General features: G+C 51.0%; 1 protein-coding gene across 10 annotated transcripts in view; it reads right to left on the bottom strand.

Annotated features, from left to right (window-relative positions):
• The window catches only part of EPB41L1 (erythrocyte membrane protein band 4.1 like 1), a 99,656-nt gene that overhangs the window by 18,766 nt on the left and 59,927 nt on the right, over positions 1–20,963 (bottom strand). For 2 of the 10 annotated variants that reach the window (XM_090286341.1, XM_090286342.1), the window contains exons 8-15: positions 19,788–19,875; positions 19,057–19,209; positions 17,689–17,786; positions 17,247–17,422; positions 14,286–14,434; positions 13,384–13,419; positions 10,885–11,067; positions 52–462 (exon numbers count right to left, since the gene is read on the bottom strand). In XM_090286341.1, coding sequence (XP_090142467.1) covers positions 52–462; positions 10,885–11,067; positions 13,384–13,419; positions 14,286–14,434; positions 17,247–17,422; positions 17,689–17,786; positions 19,057–19,209; positions 19,788–19,875 — 1,294 coding nt within the window. Of the gene's footprint in view, positions 1–51; positions 463–1,527; positions 1,636–2,158; positions 4,155–10,884; positions 11,068–13,383; positions 13,420–14,285; positions 14,435–17,246; positions 17,423–17,688; positions 17,787–19,056; positions 19,210–19,787; positions 19,876–20,963 lie in introns of those variants that run through there. The other 8 variants (XM_090286344.1, XM_090286349.1, XM_090286343.1 and 5 more) reach the window with 7 other exon arrangements.

Raw genomic sequence — 20,963 nt, 5'->3', positions numbered from 1 at the left:
TCTGAGCATGCAGCGCCTGCCGGGCCTGGTCTCGACGATGCTCCACTGTACCTCAAACTGGGGCATATCTGGGGTGGAGCAGGCCCCTCGGTCGGGGCTGTCCTCCATGCCCCCGGACTCTTCATCCTGGCTGGGGCCCCTCTTGCTGAGATCCCGGGAGAACACCAGGCCCTCTGTCTCCGAGTCGCTCTTGTCCCGGTCGAGCTCGGGCAGACTGCGGGAGAAGTCTTCGAAGGCGCTGCCGTGGTAGTCCCCGATGACCGTGAAGTCGACCTCGGCCTCCAGGCTGGACGTGGAGCTGACCGTGATGCTGGAGCACTTACGCTCAATGACCAGGTGGTTGTCCTTCAGGAATACCGCATCCCTCTCCTGGTCCTGGTCCTCGTCTCCTGTGTCACTCTCTGGGGCCCTGGGACGAGGCGGTTTGACTTTCTCCTCCGAGCCCTCCCTCAGCCCTGCTCTCTATGGCCAGATAAAATCAAAGGAACGGGGGTGTGGAGTGAGAGGGAGAGAGAGAGAAAAAAAGAGAAATCAAGATGGTGAATGACAGAAGAAATCTTGGGGCCACGTCGAAATCCCAAATGGAAGAGCAGATCAGGAAACAAAAAACACCCCAGGAGAGGTGCCTTGATGTCATAACAAGCTTTAAAAAATACACAAAAACTTCTCGAGTGGGGACGCTGCTTTCTGAGGGTCTCCTGGTGGTGGCAAAGCAAGTACAAAGCAAACATCCTGCCAGTTGGTTCCTGGACAGGAGGCTCCATCCAACGTTTAGAGCTGGGAGCTTATCAGAAGCGGCATTGTACACAAGGCAGGGATGGGAGCCCAGGCCCCAGGTCCATCTGTGCAGGCTGGCAGTGAGAGACAGAAACCAAGGAGGGAGACCCAGGGATCACGAAACCCAGGAGGGGAGGCAGAGAGGCTAGAGCCAAAAGCTTTCAGGAACAAAGAGGAAGCCAGCACAGTTTGTCAATTCCACTGAGTCTCCACGGTCAGCATCATCCTGAAGGAGGAACAATATGGGTAATCCTGGGAGCTGGGTGCTATATCAGTTCCACCCTGAGCTCCATGAGTGGGCCAGCAGGCAGGCTGGCCATGGAGTGGAGGTTCTGGCCCCATCAGTGTAATTGACAACAGCAGGCCAAGAAAATGCCGGAGGGGAACCAGCAACTCTTGTCTGACATACATACCTCTCAACTGGCCTGTCGGGGATTAAATACCACACGCACATTTGGGGCTGCTTCATGACACTCCTTTCTGAGACCAATCAAACACCCACCAAATATTTTTAAAGTACTTGGTTTCAGGTTCTAGAGGCTCAGTGCACTTAGAGATTCACTTGCTTAACAAGTGTCCATTTAGCCAGTTTCTGGGAGGTTGAGAGGTGTGAGGACTCATTCAGACAAGCCAGAGTTGAGCTGCTGCAGGAAGCACTGCCAGAGCAGGTGGGAATCTAAGGCAGCGATGCACCCTGGCCAGGCGAGGGTGACCGGGTGGGTCATCATGGCACCCAGGGGCTGCAGAGACCTGAGGGCCTGAGGGGCTGGCGAATCTCAGGCGCCCCCCTTTCCCAGGGGGGTTGGCTGCTAAAGTGGTGATGCGCTTCTCTTCCCTGATGGCATCTCCGGATTTGTTCTGGATTAAAGAGGATAGTTAGTCTTAATGAGTCACAAAGGTACTTGGCATTAGGACTGAGAGGGAACCACCAGTGAAGGATGGAAACCTCTGGACTGCCAGCTCCCCCAAGGCAGGAGAACCACGGGAGGGAAAGGAATGAAGGCAGGTCGCCGGACAAGCCAAGCAAACAGGTGGGAACCCAGCAGGTGGGGGCAGCAAGGCAAAGCAAGTATGTAGTTTGCTGGCGGTGGTGCCACCTTCTCCACTGGGTCTGTGTGGCCCTCTGGGCACCAGGTCACACCGAAAGCCGAGGGTTTTTGTGGCCAAGCTCACAGGGGCCAAGCAGATGAACCCTTCATTCTACTTGGGCTACTACACTCAGGCCCACTGAGGGAAAAGAACTCATAGGGATGGACAAGCAGCCTCTGAAGGCACTAATGACGAGGGGTCACTGGAACATGCTTCTAAAAAGCTGCGCAGCATGCGGTCTGCTCCCCTTGCTGGGGCAGTGGTGGGGGTGGGGGCTCACGTGGCCAGCTACCCCAGTGGCTTCTTCCAGCGTGGTTTCGCAGCCCGAATCGGGGGATGTGAGCTCGAGTTCCATGCATCCTTCCTGGTAGGATGTGGCAGAAGCACCATCCCTGAAGTGTCTGGTAGCCGGTAACAACGTTGAAGAACGCGTGGCATTGGGGCTGGTAAGGTCCCCTGGGGGCTGGAGTTGGACAAAGCCCAGGTGTGAAAGCTTATTTTGCTGTTGTTCTACCTGCCCTCGGGAGGTCTCCAAAGAGAACCCATTGGGAAGGGCCCGTGTTTCACCCTGACTTGCTCGACGACTTTCAGCTCCATGAGTCTCAAAGATCCAAATTTTGTTGGCCACTGAGGTCTTGCTAATATCTTCCAGGGAGCCCTCTTGGTCTCCAGCCTGGAAAGGAGTCATCTGTGGCTTTTCTGAAGGAAACTCCAACCCCAGGGGTGCAGCCCCCTCAACTTCCTCAAGGACAACTCTGGGCTTTCTACTGGCAACAGGAGGTGCCTTGCGCTCACCTCTGTGCAGCTCTACTCGGTCCTTGGGCTCTGGGCTTTCTTTGAGAAACACAGGGGACTGTTCTCCAAAGGGACCCCCAAGTTCCCATGGGTCCCCTGACTCAGGAGGGGCTGGGATTGGAGAAGCTTCCTCAAGATGTGCCTGGGTCTGAAAGGAACCAGGAGAGGTTGGGAGAGGGCTGATCATCTCCATCTGAAGAAATGGCATGTGAACCTTGTGGTCCTCTCTCACAGGTTCTCCTGTTTGGGTGTGAACTGGGGTCCTACCTTTGGGCAAGAAGTTGCCTCTGTCCAGTTTGGCTGGCTTCCGTGGAAGCGCACAGGCTGGGAGGTCTGGGCACACTCCCCCTCCTCTGTGAGGCAAGTGGTTCTTCCATTCTGCTGGGGGACTTTTCTCAGCCTTTCCCAACAACTCTAGACTCCTGGGGGCCTCTTCCTCTGCGGTGACGGTGGATGCTGGGTGGGTGAATCCTCCTTCCACCCCCCACCCAGTTTCTCCCCAGTTCTCAGCAAACGTCTGCCCTGGAGAAGATCCAGTACCACGCTGCTCATCAAAGGCTTCCAGGTGATCTGGTCTTCCATGGTCCCTGGGGGGCCCCACCCCTTCCTCCAAGGAAGCTGTGTGGGCTTTACCTGCTTCGTCTTTGTTCCTTCTAGAAGCTCCAGGAGAGCCCCATGGGTGTGCAGAATTCAGCTCAGAGCTCTCTGCAAGCTCCTCTGAGAGCTCTGGCTTGGGCCCGCCTCCAGGAGGGGATTCCAGGTACTCTTCTCTCTCCTCCAGCAGTGGAGGGAGGCTTTGGTCTTCAACATCTTCTTCACCATAGTTGAAATAGAAGCTCCTCTCTGCATAGGAAGTATCCGTCTCATCACTGGAGTCGGCTCTGGCTTCCGCGTGGGCTGGGTCCAGCAGAAATGACTGAAGTCCTTCCTTGTCAGAAGCTGGAGAGAAGACATCCACCTCGGCTGGCCTGGTCCCTGGGACAGTGGGTCTTCCACCAGTCTGGAACTCCTCCAGCTCCTTCCTTACCTCCACATGGCCCTCCAGCTGACCTGAGACCCGGCGCTTCCTGATGGTTGCCTCCCCAGTGCCCACCCTGAGCTGGGAGCCATCCAGGAGCTTTTGTGCCAGCGTGCAGCCTGCGGCCAGGGAAGCCCCCTCTGGGCCATCCCTGACCCAGGGGCCTTCCGCCCACACAGACTCAAAGTCTTCAGGGCTTGCGATCATTCTCCCTTTATGCTGGGTGTCTGCTCTTCTTGCTCCCACCATTTCCTCTGTGGCCACTTCAACTTTGAACTTATCCACCAGGACGTCCACCTTGGAGAGTCTGCCATCTGCAAGGATATCTGCGAGGCCTGCCTCACTTTCTTCCCGCTGCATGGCGGCCATTTTTGGAAGACTGAGTTCTTCTGGCCTAGTGTACTTCCTTTCTATAAATACCCAATGCTCTGAACCCTGTGTTTCAATTGGAGCAAGAAGAGTTAACATGAAATATCAGGCACCTGAAGAACAGGTCAGCTGTTCCCCCTACAAGAAGGGACCAGTCCACCGCCAAAAGGTCAACATGTCCATCCCCAGAACTGGTTGAGGAGAGGCAGGCATGACAATGTTAGTCAGCCTCATCAAGGCTCCTATTCCCATCACAGCACCAACAAATTATTTACCAACTCCCCTCTACCACCACCCCAACTTGGTAAAATGGGATGGGGTCTCATGCCCTCCTCCTGTTAACCATGGGGAAAATAAAGATCCATGGATGGGCCAGGACTCTTCCTCTTCTTCTTTTAATAATATAACTGCCATAATAATATAACTGCTGCTGTCAGAGGGGAAAGTAGCTAATGTCATATGGAACCTTTGAATGTTAGAGCCAAAAGAACTCCTAAGATACCTTCAGTCCAATCTCCTCATTGTGCAAATGGGTACACGTAGGCCTAGAGAAGGTCAGTGACTTACCCAGGGTCACCGTTAGTTGATGGTACAGTCAGGAAAAGAGTGCCTGATTTTTGATGACTGAGATCCTGGCTAACTTATCTCACAGCCTATGGGATATGCATCGCAACTGTGATCTAATGTCAAGTTGATGGGAAGCACTGAGTTAAGTTCCATAAGCCACAGCCTGAAATCTGACCTTTCTGCAAGAACTTCTGGGAAGGAAAGAGATTAAAATGAAAAGTGGCCAGCCCAAGAGGTTAGTGCCAGTCACCACAACGGCCTGAATAGCTTGAATTCTGGGGGGTTTGTTCCCAAAGAAACAGGTACCATAGCCTTTCTTTGGAGAATTCTAACAAAATCCATAGAAAGAATAGAAAAGGACTAACCAGAACATGTCACAGAAGGAAACGATCTCAAAATCCTGGCATCATCAAGGGTCAAAAGCACCAAAAAGAGGGCAGCATTGTCAAACCATTGACAGAACAGCCTCTACCTCCCCTAGAGCCCTTTGACCACACTTAGGAGGGAATGATGAACTTCCAGAATCATTTGAAAGCAAGAAGGCTACTGGGATTTTAACTTTACAGCCACAGAAAACCTTCTTTACACAAAATCTTAAGCCAAGTCTAATACATAGCACAAATGTGAGGCTGCCCTGTTGAAGCCGGGGGCCTCCTTTGAAATGGCTGATCTGAGTCAAGCCCCTCATGGTAAAGATGGGGAAACTGAGGCCTAGAGAAGGTAAGCACCATGCCCAAGGTCAGAGAGTGAGCTAATGGCAAAGGCAGGCCTAGAACCAGTCTATCAATCCAAGTTCTGTGAGGTGCATCAAGGTAAGATGTGCCCCAAACTGCTCCTGACAACAGCCTGGGAGGCTGACCTGGCCTTGGGCTCCGATTCAGTTATGACTTGGTGAGGAGTCTGTCTGATTCCATTAGAGTTAAAGGATTCTGAAGGACCAAGGGGACATTGTAAACCCTCTTCCCTCTACTCCCCCCACCCCATTTCAGCAAAATCTCCATGACTGTCAGGGAAGCAAACCACATTAAGAGAATCTCACCAACAGAAAAATACATAAAAGGAAGGGGGAAGGCCCAGATCAAGTCAGGCATAGGTGCTGAGACTTCGGGTTATTAAGCCTTCAGGACAGCAGCACTTGAACCATCCCAGAGAGAAGTGCTTCGAGAGCATATAAATGCCAGGTCTCTTTTCTATTCTACCTGGGAAGCAGGTGCCTTTAGCTGTTCCCATTTCACCCTGTACTGATATCATCAGCCTGACAAGGATGGCCAATAATGGTCTATGAATTTCCTTCTGGAACATTCCTGCCTCAAGTCTTATTAGAAACTAGTTTCTAGAAACTAGAAGCCTATTAGGCTGAGTGGGGTGGGAGCTGGCACAGAATAGAGATTGTAAAGAAAGAGAAAGGGAAATGTATTTATATTTAGTTATTTTGTGCCAGGCAATATCTGCTTTTCGTCTAAGTCAGCAATTTTCAACCATTTTCATCTCATGGCGCACACAAACTAATTACTGAAATTCCACGGCTCACCAAAAAATGTGATTTTTTGCCGATCTGATAAAAAATAGTATAATTTTGATACATTCAAACCGGATGGCTATTGTGTTGGCTGTTGTCATTTTTTTAATTTCCCTTTTCTAAGGGAAAAGAGGTCAGTGCCCCTGACTAAATAGTCAGGTATTGCAGTTTTAAAAATCTTGTGGCACACCGGCTGAAAATCTCTGGTCTGAGTTATTTAATCCATATGGTGGCATGTGAAGCAAGTGCTGTTACCCTTATTTCAGAAGGGGAAACTGAGGCTCCCAGCGGGAGGTGACTGGCACAGATGACAGTGAGCACTGAGGGAAGAAGAGTGAAAGTAGATATGAAGGAACCTAAAGAGAAAAGAAATACTGACCAGAAAGGAGAAACGCTTCACTGGCGCCAAAACACCGGCAGAGCTGCCACTGGCCCTAGCAATTAAGGATGGGAAGATGTCAGCCATTCTTTCCACTGAGCTGAGACCCTCAGCGCCTGCTCAGGGCGCCCTCTGCTGTCAGATGGAGGCACTGCGGCAAGACAGCCATGGGACAGAAGCTGGGAGCCAAGTGGAGTCTATTCTGCTCCCACGCCACCGACAAGGAGGAAATCTCCAGCCAGGCAGTTCTGCTGACTCCGGGCTGTTCAGGCCCCACCTGGAGCTCTGGTCACGTTCTGGGCCCAAAGGAGGGTGCTCAGGGTAAGGAGCCTTCTAGAAGTTATGCCCTGAGAAAAGTTGTTGAAGAAAGAGGGTTAGCTGGTGCTCAACTCCCAAGGGCCTTCCTGTAAGAGGAGGCGGAGCAGGTCTAAGGTGCCTGCGGACAGAAGGAGGCCCACAGACAGGTGATTCAGAAGGGCAGATAATTCAATATGAAAACTTCTCAATGGATAAATGAAGACAAAATGAACTACCATTAAGGACAGGCAGAGCCCCACTCCGTGAAAGGGACTGGACAGACACTTTTCAGGAATGCTGATGAAGGATGCATGTTGCCCCTCCTCCAAGTATGGACACCTGTCCTTGGCTCTAGGAGCATCTCTGTGCTCCAGGGTACCACTGCTTCTTTAACCTTGGGATGCTGTCGATTCCTGTCCAGCTTCTCTCAAGAGTGATGATAGTTTTGTCTTTATTTTTACAACTGAGGAAAAATTCAGGGTAGAACTGTGATTTATGTTTTACTACTAATGTAGCTGACTCATGTCTCTTTTATGATTCCAGCATGTTTTTGAAAGCTACAAAATTCTTTTCTGGGAACTGAGAAAGGTATATGCCCTCACACACATTCTGCCAACAGAGGGTCATGTGTCAGGGAGAAGGGTTTTGCCCAGATGATCAGTCAGTACCTTCCGATCCTGAGTCAATGAGGCTCTGTCAGAGAGGGGAGGTGCAGCCCCTGCTCCCTGGACCTGGGTTCCCCCTGGCATCCATGCAGGAGCACAGCAAGTCCCCAGAGCCCTTGACCTACCACTCTCCTGGGCACAGAAGGAATGCCTTCCTCACTTAGAAAGCTTGCCTGACAACATCTCTGTAACCCCAAGGATACTCCTTGGAGCAAGACACCCAAGGAGTATCTTGGCTGGAAACCCCGACTGATCCAAGCTCCAAGGATAGTTTAGAGAAGATAGAGGTGGGGGACAAATGGGCTGCCATCCTCTAACTAGCTACAACCGGACCTTATTTGGGCTTCTAAACAGAAACAAGACCTTAGGGCAGAGGGCACGTAGGTGCCAGGACCTCCGATTCCAAGCTTAAAAGGCAGAACCTGCCTCTCAAGCCACCTGCCTTGGTAAGGCCAGAGGGGAGACCATCTCTGTCTCCTTGAATGGCTTCAGTCCTGATTGCTGGGAAACAATGGATGAGGGAGGGGCCTGCTCTTTATGGATCGCTGGAACGGGGATGCTCATTTGTCACAGCTTGTAGACAATATGGGCTACCCACTGCTCCCACGTGCATGGCAGAGTCTGGTCCACCCCCTGCACCCCAGAGAAAGGATTTCTTAAGACCATGAGGGTGGTCCTGGGTGGGTGGGGAGGTGACGACAGTAACCTCAGGAGATGCTGCGAGGCTTTTCTGAGTGAACACTTCTAAGCCTGTGGCCGTCCCAGGCTCAGGTGCCAAGTCCTGCTGAGAGGTGTCCTGGGTCCTCTGGGACTGCAGGGGAGGCCCAGGGACAGAGGGAAGGGAAAGAGGGAGGAAGGGAAGGAGAGACAGGGAGAGAGAAAGAACAGGAGAAACACACACACAGAGTCCATAAATAGCCCTGCCTTATAAATCTTCCATCCTTAGGGTTTATAGGGCAGGTCAGGAAGGAGCTAAGCTGTGGGCTGAGACAGAAAGGAACTGCCCCTCCAAGCCATCCAGGGGGTCAGCTGCCAGCCAGCCCATGGCTTTGTGCCTTTCCTCATCACCTGCCCACTCTCATTCGAGAGGTTTTAGAGATGTATCACTTGCCCTCCGGTTCCAACTCTTCTCTGGGTGTCTTTGGTTTAGAAAATGGTCCAATCCAATAGTTTGGGTCTCAGTCTTTTTAAAAAGTTATCATTGACATGAAAACATGGGCTTGGTACATGGGAATTCTTCTCTATAGTTTGGGGTCCCTATTTTGGTTTAAGTTGCTACTATTTTGCCTTTGGCCCAGATGAGGCTCAACAGTATATGAGGAAGCTACGAGAAAATCTGGGTGAAACACCCAGCAGGATAGGCCCTGCAAACCCCATCTTTGGAGCAAGAATTCTGCCCCAGATGGCCTCATGACTGTCCACGCTTTTGAGTTTATAAAGTATGTTTATATCTATTATTTTGCTCAACCTTCCCAAACACCTAGCCTTAAAGAGAGGCAATTTTAGTTCCCTTTAGATGGACTGACTAGCCAGTGAGGCTCAGAGAGGTGAGGTCATTCGTGCCAGGACTCAGACAGTCCCTTGCTAAGTCTCCTCCCCATCTCCCAGATCTTCAGGGGCCTCTCAATGTTCCAAGGTGAGCTCCTAGACCAAACTTCTCTCCAGTAGAGGACAACACTTTTGGGAACAGCAATGGGAAGACAGGAGTGGAACAGATTCTGCCTTTTAATGACCCATCTTCTAGCAGCCCCAGCTGTCACCAGCAGGTGTCACCACCCAGGCTGCTCTGAGGCCAGCCCAATGCTCCAGAGCCTAGCCCCCAGGGCTCATCCTGCCCTTCTCTGCTGGCATCCGACCCTTTCAGAACTCTCTGCATCCCACCTCACCCACTTCAGGACTGAAGAGGGGCCACTCTGGTCAAGTATCTCAGGGCATGTGTGGGACATGTAACTGGATCACTACACCAGCCCCCATGGCCCAGTTCAGGGTCTTGATTGTGTCAAAGGTGACCACAGAAGTCCTCAGCAGATGCAGAGATCCGCCCTCCTTGCATGGCACCAGCCATAAAGGCCCCCGATCAGCCCTAACTTCACAAATCACCAGCCAGGGGGCTACCACAGCAGCCTCACTGTGGTACGCCAGGGCCATGGGAAGTGCTGAGTCAATCAGATGCTCTGCTTATTAGATCGTGGCTGCATCCCCAGTGGCCAAAGCACTAGAAGGCAGTGCACATGCTACTGACTCTACAGCTGGTCTTCACTTGATTTGGTCTTGCTTCTAGGCAGTTGCGATTTAATAGCAAATATAATGCCTGGGACACAAGAAAATCAGGTCCTGGCGCCTCTTCTATCAACTATGACACTGAAAAAGTCTCTCCAATTCTGGGCCTCCGGGCCCCGTCTGTGAAGTGATGGCCTTGAACCAAGCGGGTTCTGAGAACCCTTCCAACTTTAAAAGGGATTTTGACTCAGTTTACCTCCTGTGTGAGAGTCCCAGGACTCTCAAAATGAAACAGTAAAAGTATTGAACATCTGGGTCTCTGCTGGCCCCTCCATGCTTGACCTCATTTGCTCTTCATGACATTCCTAAGAAGTAGTGCTTTATTAGCTCTACTTAATGGAGGCTCAGAGAGGTTAAGTCACAAGCCCAGGGTCATCCAGCTAGCAGGCAGCAGAGCCAGAGCTCAAACCCAAGAGGGGGGTTTGAGCTTAGTAAGCAGCAACACTAGGGAGAAAACATTAAGTATACACAGGGGTAAACGCTGCCAAGATGTAGCAGTGCTAACAACAAGCTGGGATGATCAATACAGGAATTCTAAAGATCTTATCTTTCTCTTTCTCAATTGCTTTCCACTCTGAAAGGCAGGTTGTGTGGGATCTTTCCCTGAAGAGCAACTCTGATTTTCCTGGAGGACCTATTTTCCTCCAGCAGGCTCTAAGGATCTTTCCAGGAGGGAATGCTCCTCGATCTGTGCTTTTACAACAGGCACAAAGGGTCTGGTACCAGAGAGAGCGACCCTGATTCAGAAAGTTTAGTGTGCATGAGAATTGCCTTGGGGACTTATTTCAAATGCTGATTCCTGGGCTCTGCCCCAATATTCCCAGTTAGGAGGTCTGATGTGGGGCCCCAGAGCCTGCATTTCTGACAAGCACTCCTTCCCACTATACTCTGACTAATGGAAGGGGAACATATACCAAACTACTCTGAGTTTTCCTGAGTGGTCCCTGGGATCTCGAATTCCAAGATTTAGTGACTTTGGCTTCCTCAGCATAACCCACCATCCTATCCCCATTGTCACCGTATGCAGCAACGGGGAGGAGCGCACAGGTGTGGAGTAAGTCAGTATACAGCAACCTTCCCCATCCCCTTGACCCAAGGCCCCTGTTGAGGGGTTCAGGGTGAGACCTACCTCGCTGGCTTTCTCAGGGGTGCCCTTGGGGGACGGGGAGGCGGGTGAGGAGGGCAGCCTGCGCTCCCGCTCCCAGTCTCGATCCCGGTGGATCAGTTTGCTGTTGGGTTCCTTCAGGGTCCTCTTGAGCTCATTGATGCTGGCCTGGTGCTTCAGCAAGACGTCCTCTGGCTTGTCTAAGAACTAGGGGTGGATGGAGAGGACAGCCAGGCATTAGAGGACCAGCTCCGAGATGGTGTGCGGTGTGCGGTGAAGATGGCCAAAGCTACCATCAGCAAGGTGACTCCCACCCATGGCCTGGTGTCACTTTCACTGCACCTCATGAGCCAAGCAGGGCCGGGATGTGGCCCCGACAGGTGCACAAAGTATGTAGGATTAAAAAGAGAAGACTTCTGGTCAAGCACCACCTCTTCTCCCCTGTTTGACTCCTGGCCTTGGAGCCCAAACCCAACCAAATCCCACAGGTCTGGGTGAGTTCTCTTTGGTGCTGGGAGCCCAGGCTTAGGCACAGAGGTGACCTCCCTTTGCTCACAACCAAGGTACAGTGGGAACTCACCAACCCTGTTCCCTGGGCGATTCTGGCCCCCTCCCTGGTTTCCCAGATCCTGGTCCCCACCGCTGACCAAGAGTTGGACCACTGTGCTTAGTAGGATTCCCAGTCTAGGCCCCTTGTGGCCCCAAATATGCAGTTATCCAAGTCCTATAGGGCCCTTCTAAAGCCAGGGATGTCCAGGGACCAGGAAAAATTTGAGTTCAATATTCTCTGCTGACAGCCACTACCTTTCCCAACCACCTAGGATCTTCCAGATACCTTGTGGGTTGTGATTCCCCAAGAGCAGACAGGGTGAGATGCAACCAGAGAGAGAAACCAGGATGATGTAGGGTGTCCAGGAGGATTAGAATTAGAGACCAGGAAGGAGAGCGGTGAGTCCAAGGCTGTACACAAGAACTGAGCCAGATACAGCTGGAGTCATAGGTGTGCCCCACATTAAACTGCCAAGTTTGAGCTCTGGCCGTGTATCATGACAGAGTAATCTGCCCCAGGTCATGAGAGGTGCAGCCTTTGCACAGGAGATGATGGTGACCAGCCAAAGCTGCTTGTCTGCCTACTTCTGGGTACAGGGTGATTGGCTGGTTGTCCAAGGACCCTTATCTGCAAGGCTGTTTGAGGATTCGTGTCAACTCAATTCAGGGCAAGAAATGGACAGTCTCAGATTATTATAGTCAGATCAAATGATTCTAGAAGTACTTGGAAGGTAAGCTTGTCCTTGGACAAGCTAGACTCTTCCCCCGGGATTATCTCTGGCATCCAAAGATCCACTGATTGATTCCTCAGTCACCTCAGAAAGGAAACTGATGCTACTGAGGCTTCTGCTTTGCCTCTAAGCATCTATCTGTACCTCTAGCATCCTTTCCTGAGCTGAGCTGCCTCAAGACAATGTCTGAGAAATCAAACCTGATAGAGTTTGCATGGGTTTGGACTGCAACGGACCTGAGATGTGTCTTGTGACCTTCTGTCCTGTGCCTGCCGCTCTGGCTCTGTGGGCATGCAGTGTTTCCAAAGGCTAGAGGGAGCAGCGGAAACCTGAGATCCTTGATGGGCCTTGGGGAAACCTAGTCCAAAAGCTGTACTTGTGGATGGGAGGGGGGGGCCCCTGGGGCCTGAGGGGTCATCCCCAAGACCCTCAAGGCATCAGTGACAGAATCAGGGCTAAAACCCAGACCAGGGGAACTTAAAGGCCAGGCCCTTCTTACACCTTAGCCTATGGCCCTTCCCCTCAGGCCCAAGAATAAATCCATTTCTCTTGCAGTGAAAGTTCAAATGAAGATTTGGAGACTGTGTAAAACGGAAGGAGTGGCTAACACAGGAGGAATAAGAGGAGAGAAACGACAAGGAAAGAGGAAAAGAGAGCAGGAGAAAAGGAGGAGGCTTTCCCCACCGCACTGGAGCAGCAGCTGGCCCCGCCCAGAGGGAGGGGCAACAGAGTCCAAGAAAATGCAGATATGCTCCGAGGCTCCTCCCTCCCACCACTCCCACATCTGGTTGCCAAGAGATACAGAAAGAAGCTTGGGGTGAGGGTACAGGGGACACAAATGAAGAGGAGATGAGTCAAAAAAAGGGTCTGAGAAGGTGAGATGAACTCAGTGTAAGCACAGAATGGCCTGGAAGGGCTGGGAAACAAGAGGGATTGTCAGCAGGGATGTGGAGCAAGCATGGGAGGTCTGGGGAGGCAGAGTGTGAAGCTGGGTAAAGAGGAGGTAAGGAGGGAGGGGAGACACTGCTGGGGGGTGGAGTCTGAGCAGGATGCTGGAGAGATGACTTGACAAGGGGGGCTGAGGGGGGTTGGGTGGGGGGTGGCATAGGGGGATGGTAGGGGGAGGAGGATGGCCAGGGAGCAGAGGCGAAGCTAAAGCTGAAATGGCACCGGATAAGCCTGGGATGGACTGTGGGATGATGACGAATGAGCTGGGTAGGGAGGGACAGGCCCCATGCAGTACCTCCTGCTTGTGTCTCGGCGTGGTTTCCTGCTCCGGCTAGCGAACGTGGGAGGAGGGAAAGGAACCAGCAGGGTCAGTAGAGCCAATGGATTAGAGACACCACGAAGGACCTGGTCCAGCAGGTAGCCCAGAGCGCTCACACCCAAGCAACAGAGGCCCGGGAAGCTGGGTGGGCCCCCCACGGGCAGTGAGTGGTCAGAGGTGTGGGGTGTGAAGCAGAGAGCTGGCCCGGGGGGTAAAGCAGGAGGCGGGGAGGACTGGAGGCAAAGTGAGCAGTCGGTCACACTCAGCAGATGGAAGTGAGGGTTCTGGGTATCCCTGCGCCTTGCAGTCAGCGTGTGTTCAGGGACCTGCGCTCCCAAGTGGGACTGCATGATAGAAACACACTCTATCCACGGGTGCACATGCCCGTGTGCATGTTGTTTGGAAGTTTGGGTATGTAACCCTTTGGGTGAGGGGTGCACATCTGTAACTGAGTGCATGCGAGTCTGAGGCCACGTGTGCACAGGTATGTGGGAAATGGAGGCAGGCCACAGGAGGGGGACACTTGAGGGCCCGCAGAAACACCCCATCATGCTCTGGGGAAAAGGGGGCTATGCCGATTCAAACTGTGGTTAAAGGGGCAAATTCAGAGTGGGCAAGAGGAGACTGGAGTCCCCTAGGGGACAGAGTGTCCCTCTAGGAAAGCAGGGCTAAAGGAAGGTGTAGGGCGGGCAGCATGCCCCCCATACCTGGGCATGTCCAGGTAGAGAGCATAGTCCAAGGGCAAGGCCCTGAGCACAGTGCACCATAGCAAGGGTGCTTGGCCACAGCTGGGGCATGTGAAGGCCAAGGCCAAGGCTAAACACAGGATGAGCCTCCCGATCCCCAGATCAGAAGGTATGAGAAAGCCAGACTCCTACCTTCAGCTCCTTGATCTTGGTGGGGGTCCTGACCTCTCCCTCCTCAGCCTCTGACCGCTGCCCCCCAGACTCGCCATCTTCCTCCCGCTTGTCACCATCAGGTCCTGCATCATGGTTCTCACTGACCGAGGCTGGGCGGGAGAACTCTGCTAAAGGGGCAGAAATAGCCAGGCGGCTGTGTGAGACATCGCCCAGAAGTATGGCAGAAAGCCAGCCCTGCCACTTGCTCCATGCCCCAACACATTGGGGATAAGAAGCCAGTGCCCAGCTGAAGTGAAGCAGCCTTTCCCAGGTCACGTGGACTGCCTCCCAGCCCTGGGCCCCCTCCCAATTTCTACAGAGCCCAGATTCAAATCTCAAATCCATCTCTTCTTGGCTGTGTGACTTTGGATAAGTTACACAACTTTTCTGGGCCTCAGTTTTCTCATCTATAAATAGTACCTACTTCAGATAGCCAGGGGATGGGGAAGGGGCAAATGAGCTAGTGTGTATTAGTGTGTATAAGTATTTAGAAAAGTGTCTGGCACAGAGTGAGCCAATTCAATCAGTGTTGGCCCACAAATGCTGATTTTTTTTTAATTAATTAATTAATTAATTTTTTATAACAATAAAAACCTAACAATTCTTCCCTCTCAGACTTAAGACTCTTTATAATCTTATAAAGGACCATGGGTGAAGGTCTCGTGCTCCTCTAGCTGCTTCAGGCTGGACGTGGTTGTTGTCCTACCTCCCCTTGGGTCCAGAAATCCCTAATAAAATGCTTATTTTCTTGCTGTGGCCTTTGTGGCAGAATACTAACTTGACCATTATTTAGCAATACACAGGTATTGTGAGAGATTAATCCAAGGGGACCCCTGCAATAACACCTTTCTCACTTGTTGGCATTCTAAAGTACTTTCCTGAATAGGAAAGAAAGAGGCAGAATTACACCTTTTATACCAGACACTGGGCATAACCCAGACTATGCCCATGGATTGTGTCTTGGTAGGAAAAAATGGCTGGAAAACACTGAATTAAAATGACAAGAGCACAGATTATCCTTGAGATTGGCCTAGATTAAAAAACAGAGAATAATTATCCTTTCTATTCATATATATTTACTCTGCAAAGTGCCCAGTCATGCACATTATTTCATTTGAGCCACACAATGCTCTGTGTTGATGGCTAGAACAGAAATTATTATCCTCATTTCACAGGGGATTAACTGAGGCTCTGAGACCTTTCAGTGAATCAGGAGAAGAACCCAGGCCTACTGGCTTAGAGTCCAGGCTTCCGGTCCCCTCTTGATGAGCCTCACCAAATCGGGGCCAATCTTTGCTGCCTTGCACAATCTGGGCTTCATTTAGCCCCTGGCATAGCAATGAAAACTGCAGGGGAGGATAGAGAGACAGCCGGGGCTCTCCTTCCCTTCTGCATAAATCTTAGTGCTCAACCCTGTGCCCATTCAAGAAGAATAAGGAGCTTCCCCAGCCCCAAATGGACCATTGCAAAACTGCATGTCCTTCGAAAAGGCCAGTGAGCCCTGGGACAGGTCTCGCCTTCAAACTGCAGGAAAAGTATCAGACTCCCCAGATCACCTGAAAACTCCTAGGTAGCCTTCAAAACCCTGCCCAGTTATCACCCTCTCTGCAGAGCCCTTTCTGCTCCTCCCAGACAGAATTAACCCTTCTCTCCTCAAGGCTGCTCTGTACTCTGTACATACTGCTCCCACTGCTTGAATCACATTAAACGCTTACAAACCTACTATCCTAGGATCTCCTCCAAGGAAATGGCCATACTTACTCTAACATTCAGAAAATATTTGTTGAGTGGAACTAACTTGCCTAGAGGCCTGCCCTAGTGTGTTCTGGGAGTAGTCACTGTTCTCCCATTCAAGTCCCTGCCTTCTACCTTTAAATGACCCTCTATAAACCTAAAAGCAATAATAATTTATTATTGCCACAATAAATAATACTTATTATTGGGCATTATTATTTTTTTATATGAAGATTTTATTTTATCTTATTTTATTTCCATCAGGATATTATTTATTAAGGTCCTACTATGTGCCAGGAATTGTTTTGGGTCTTGTAGAGAATTATATCATAGGGAAGTAGGTATTCTTTGTTTTGCAGAAGAGGAAATAGGCACAGGGAGTTAGGCTGCTCAAGGCCTCCCATCCATTCATTCAGATGTTTATGGACCACACCCTGTGTCCACAGAGCAGCTGGTGAGTGTCAAGGCTGAGATTTGAACTCAGGTCTGCCAAATTGAGTCTCTCCAGTGCCCCATGTGGCTTCTAAATCTCTCCTACAAACTCCAGAGTGCATACTGGGGGGAGCCCTGGGCCCTGAGGGGTGCCGGTTTCATAAGTCTGGGCCAGGGCCTGGAAATCTGCATATTTAGCAAACTCGCGGGTGATTCTGATGCAGATAGTTTACAGAACACATTTTGAGAAGCCTTGGTCTGCTTGATACAGGAAAATGTAGGGCCAATTCTTGTTATTGAGGGCACCTGTCAGCCCAAGAGGAGAGCGCCATGTGGTTAGATGTCAATCAGTTCAATGGAACCAAAAGAACGGGAACAACCCTTCTGCCTCCAGTCAGGTAAGGCATCACCAACTCCACATTGCAGTCACAACACAGCATTCTCAATTCACAGCATGACAATCTGTGAATCACTAAGTATCCTGGGCAGGAGGCCCCGAAAACCATATGGCTAAACCTGAGACCCAAAAGGCTCAGAGAAGTCACAGGAAGTTCAGGAGTGGCAATGTCACAGCCCAGCGATAGTGAGGCCATAGGTTGGGGCTAAAGCACCGAGAGCTGCCCAGGTGCAGCAGAGCTCTCAGGCCACCATGCCTGGTGCAAATCAACCTGTGTTGTGTCTACCACCTTCACGGCGCATTCTGTACCTGACATGCCCACCCGCCCTCCCTCTGAGCATCACTCTTCCCCCCCGCCCCTCCAGTTTAGGGCCTACCTCCATCAAGGCTGCGGGACATGGTGTACCGTTTGCTGGAGGAACGCTCAAAGAACGGTGCGGGCCGGTCGATGAGAGCGCTGGCCTGGCGGGTCTGTGCCTGGGTCCTGCCGCTGTACCGGAACTTGGAGCCCATCACCAGGAAGCCCTTGGGTGGGGGCTCAGGGGACACCAGCCTGCAGTGGAGGGATGGAGGTGAGGAGGGGGACCACACCTGCATTGCCAGGCCCAAGGCTGGACCACAGCTGGCCCTTTATCCCATTGTCCCACCAGCTACAGTTCTAAGTGGTCCAGGAGGGGAAAGAGTTGAGGAAAGGGGTGGGGGGTGGGGGCAGTATTTCCCATGGTCCTTACTAGCTTCTCCTCCTGCTCTCCCCTCACAAACCACAGACTCACAGCCTCTGTCACAACCCCAGTTACCCCACCCTAGGGTCTGGCTCACCGGAAGAATGTGTGGTGCTCAATGCAGACCTTCCACAGCCTCTTGGCCGACCGGTGGTTTGGGAGCTTAAAGCCAATCGTGCTCTCAAACTGCTCATACTGCAAAGCCAAGGAAGGTCGGTAAGAAGGAAGACCCGGGCCCCCACGCCACCAGTCCATCCTTTCTGAACCTCTTCTCAGCGTGTGTGACTCTGGCCTGTTCATGCCTTTATCCATTCACTTACTCAATAAGGAGGAGTTAGCCCTTGCTCTGTTACATGTCCTGTGCAAGGCAACAGAGACACGATGGTGATCGAGACAGAAGATTCAGGGAGCAGGGGGCTTTGATAATAGACAAGTAAACAGGATCACTTCAGATACTGCTAAGGTCATAAAGGGAATGAACAGAGATGTGTGATGTGACAGAGAAAATCTGTGCAGGTGCAGGATTGGGTACTATTGTACAAAGCGTGATCAGGAAATGCCCTCTAAACAGGTGATCTCCGAGCAGAGATCTGAAGGATGGGGAAGGAACCAGCTATCTGAGAAGGTGGGGAAGAGAATTTCAGGTAGAAGGAAGATAAAAGCAAAGGGCCCGTGGTGGGGAAGAGCTTGCTTATTCAAGGATTTCAGAGAAGGTCAAAGGGGCTGGAGCACAGTGGGCATGGGGCAGGCAGTGGGGTAGCGACATGTGGGAGAGTCAGGTGGCCACAGATGGAGTCTGGACTTTAGCCCAAAAGCTAGAGAGTTCTTGAAATATTTAAGCAAGGAGTGGGAGTAGGGGGTGAACTTGACATGATATGATGGAAGGGACTTTTGAGCTCTCTTTAGCAGCTATAAGGAAAATGGCCTGGAGTGACAATGGGGGCAGGGAAGCCAGTGAGAGGGACATTGTGGCGATGGAGATGCGAGACGGTGGCTGTTGGTAGCAGGTGCAATGGAGAGGAAAGAAGCAGATGGGTTTGCATTTATTCTGGAGGTAGAACCAAATGGAACTTTTGATGGGTGAGCTGTGGAGGCTGGATGTATACATGTTTGTGTGTGTAGCTGTGTGTCTATATGTATCTTAGTATGTGTCCATACTTGAGTATTACATGTAAGCAAGTACAGGGGCATGGACATGTATTCATTGATCTACACACACTGAATATATGTGGTTATCTTTATATGTGTGCTTGCGTGTGCTCCTGTGCACATGTGTGTGCACAGGTACTTACCTAAGGTATGAAGTCTCTGAAAAGAGCCCCAGAAGAAGATGGATCTCTCCGTACCCAGCATCCCAGTGCCACTAACCATGTATCCCAACTAGGAAAAATCCAGGCCCAGCTACCAGGATCATCCCATTCTCATCAATCCTGGTGAGGAGGAGGGCTTCCCAAGTCAGGCTCACCTCCCCAGGCCGGATCTTGATGTAGAAGTTACTCCTCTTGTAGGAGATCTTGAGAATCTTGGGCCAGGCGAAGCGGTTGATTCTCAGCCGGTCCCGGTAGATGAGCAGGCCATTGGCACAGACTCCTAACATAATGTCAATGCCCTCAGAGTCCTGCATGAGAAGGGGCCATGGAACAGCAGAGCTGGCACCCACGCCTGGGAGCAACCTGCCACTGACCCCCCAGGTCCCTCCCTGAGCTCTGCTTATAAATGAGCCCTAAGGAGCAGAAGGACTTAGAGCCCCGTGCTGGAGTCCCCTGGCCAATGCCTCACACAGTCAGCCAGCCATTCTCTTTCATTTTGTCATTTAGTCAGCCACTCGCCTGCTCAGTCATTTGTTCTGCTCATCACTTAGTCATCCAGCAAACACTTAATGGCACATATTCGGTGCCAGGTCACGTGCTTACATGCTAGAGATACACAAATAAATTAAGTCCCTGTCTTTCCCTAATGATACTCCCAAGCTAGTGATGGCACAACCTGGTTCCAGAATAAACATAATACAAGGAGAAAATAATCGTGATCATGGGAAAATGAAGGGTTATGGAACTTCAAATAATGAGAAATGAGAACAGAAAATGCTTCAGGTTGGCAGGAACACAGGTCTGGCACACCAAGCTCTCCAGAAGAACATGGTAACTCACTGGGGACACCCCCAGATGCTAGGGGGACCCTGGGACCCAGTGGTACCTTGGCATGGTGCAGGTCTACTCCATACATGGAAAGCTTCTTGGCATTCTCTAGGAAGTGGATTTCTGCTTCTCCTGGGGTCATGCCCCTAAGGGAAAGAAAGTGATCACTGGTGGCCACAGGAAAAGCCCAGGCCTGGGTCCTGCTGCCTAAAGGTGACCATGGTCGGAACCTGTGATTCTGGGGAGGCAAATATTCTGGATCAGGTGTCTGGCTCTCAGTGCAGGATGGTGCGTCCCTAGACTCTTCAGTCTATCCAACCCCCACCTCCTGCCAAAGCTCAAGTCCAATCTTGCTTCCTCAAGGAAACATTCAAGGGTTGGGCTGGGAGTCAGGATTTTTGGCTCATTCTGCCACCAACTTAAGTGTGAGCCATAAATTCTGCTTGTCCGTGATGGTGAAGCCATTGTGAAGACTTTGTCCAATATAATCACCCAGAGGCCCCTCAAGTCTACCCACATAAGATATTTATCTTAGAATATTATATGAGAAACCATGTGACCTCCCCTGAGGAACAGGCGCCCATTCTCCTTTCTGAAAAGAAGAGTTACGCAATCCAAGTCCCTTCTTTGCTTTGACTTCCAGAACACCATACCTTCTTACACTTAGTCACAGCGAACACTTAATAAGGGCTACACGCAGCTACCATTCCAAGCATTTTACATGACTGAACTTATTAAATCCTCAAAACAATCCTATAAAGTAGGTATTATCATTATTCCCATTTTCCAGGAGAGAAAGCTGTGGCACAGAGAGGTTGAATAACTTGCCTAGGGACACAGCTATTAAGCAGCAAGTCAGGGTTGAATCCAGGGTTGGTATTCCCAACCACTGCACTTATATCTGTCTCATATCTCCTGGGTCTCCGCTTCCTCTGCTCTGTTCACCTCAGTGACCTACTGTGTGGGACATCTGGACACTAGATGTCAATGCATTCTAAGTCAAAAAGCTGTAATGGGATGACCACTCGCATTTCTCCAGCCCATATCCATCTGAACTCTTTTCTCTGAATCATAGACATGCCTCGAAGATATTGCAGTTTCACTTCCAGGCCACCAGAATGAAATGAATATTACAATAAAGTGAGTCACACAAATTTTTTGGTTTTTCGGTGCATATGAAAGTTATGTTTACACTATAGTGTAGTCTATTAAGTGTGCAATAGTATTGTGTATA

This window comes from Furipterus horrens, unplaced genomic scaffold (assembly GCF_987537825.1).
Source record: "Furipterus horrens unplaced genomic scaffold, mFurHor1.1.pri manual_scaffold_8, whole genome shotgun sequence".
Classification (NCBI taxonomy): Eukaryota; Metazoa; Chordata; class Mammalia; order Chiroptera; family Furipteridae; genus Furipterus; species Furipterus horrens.
The sequence above is the reverse complement of the archived record's forward strand: the minus strand, read 5'-3'. Positions and strand labels throughout refer to the sequence as shown.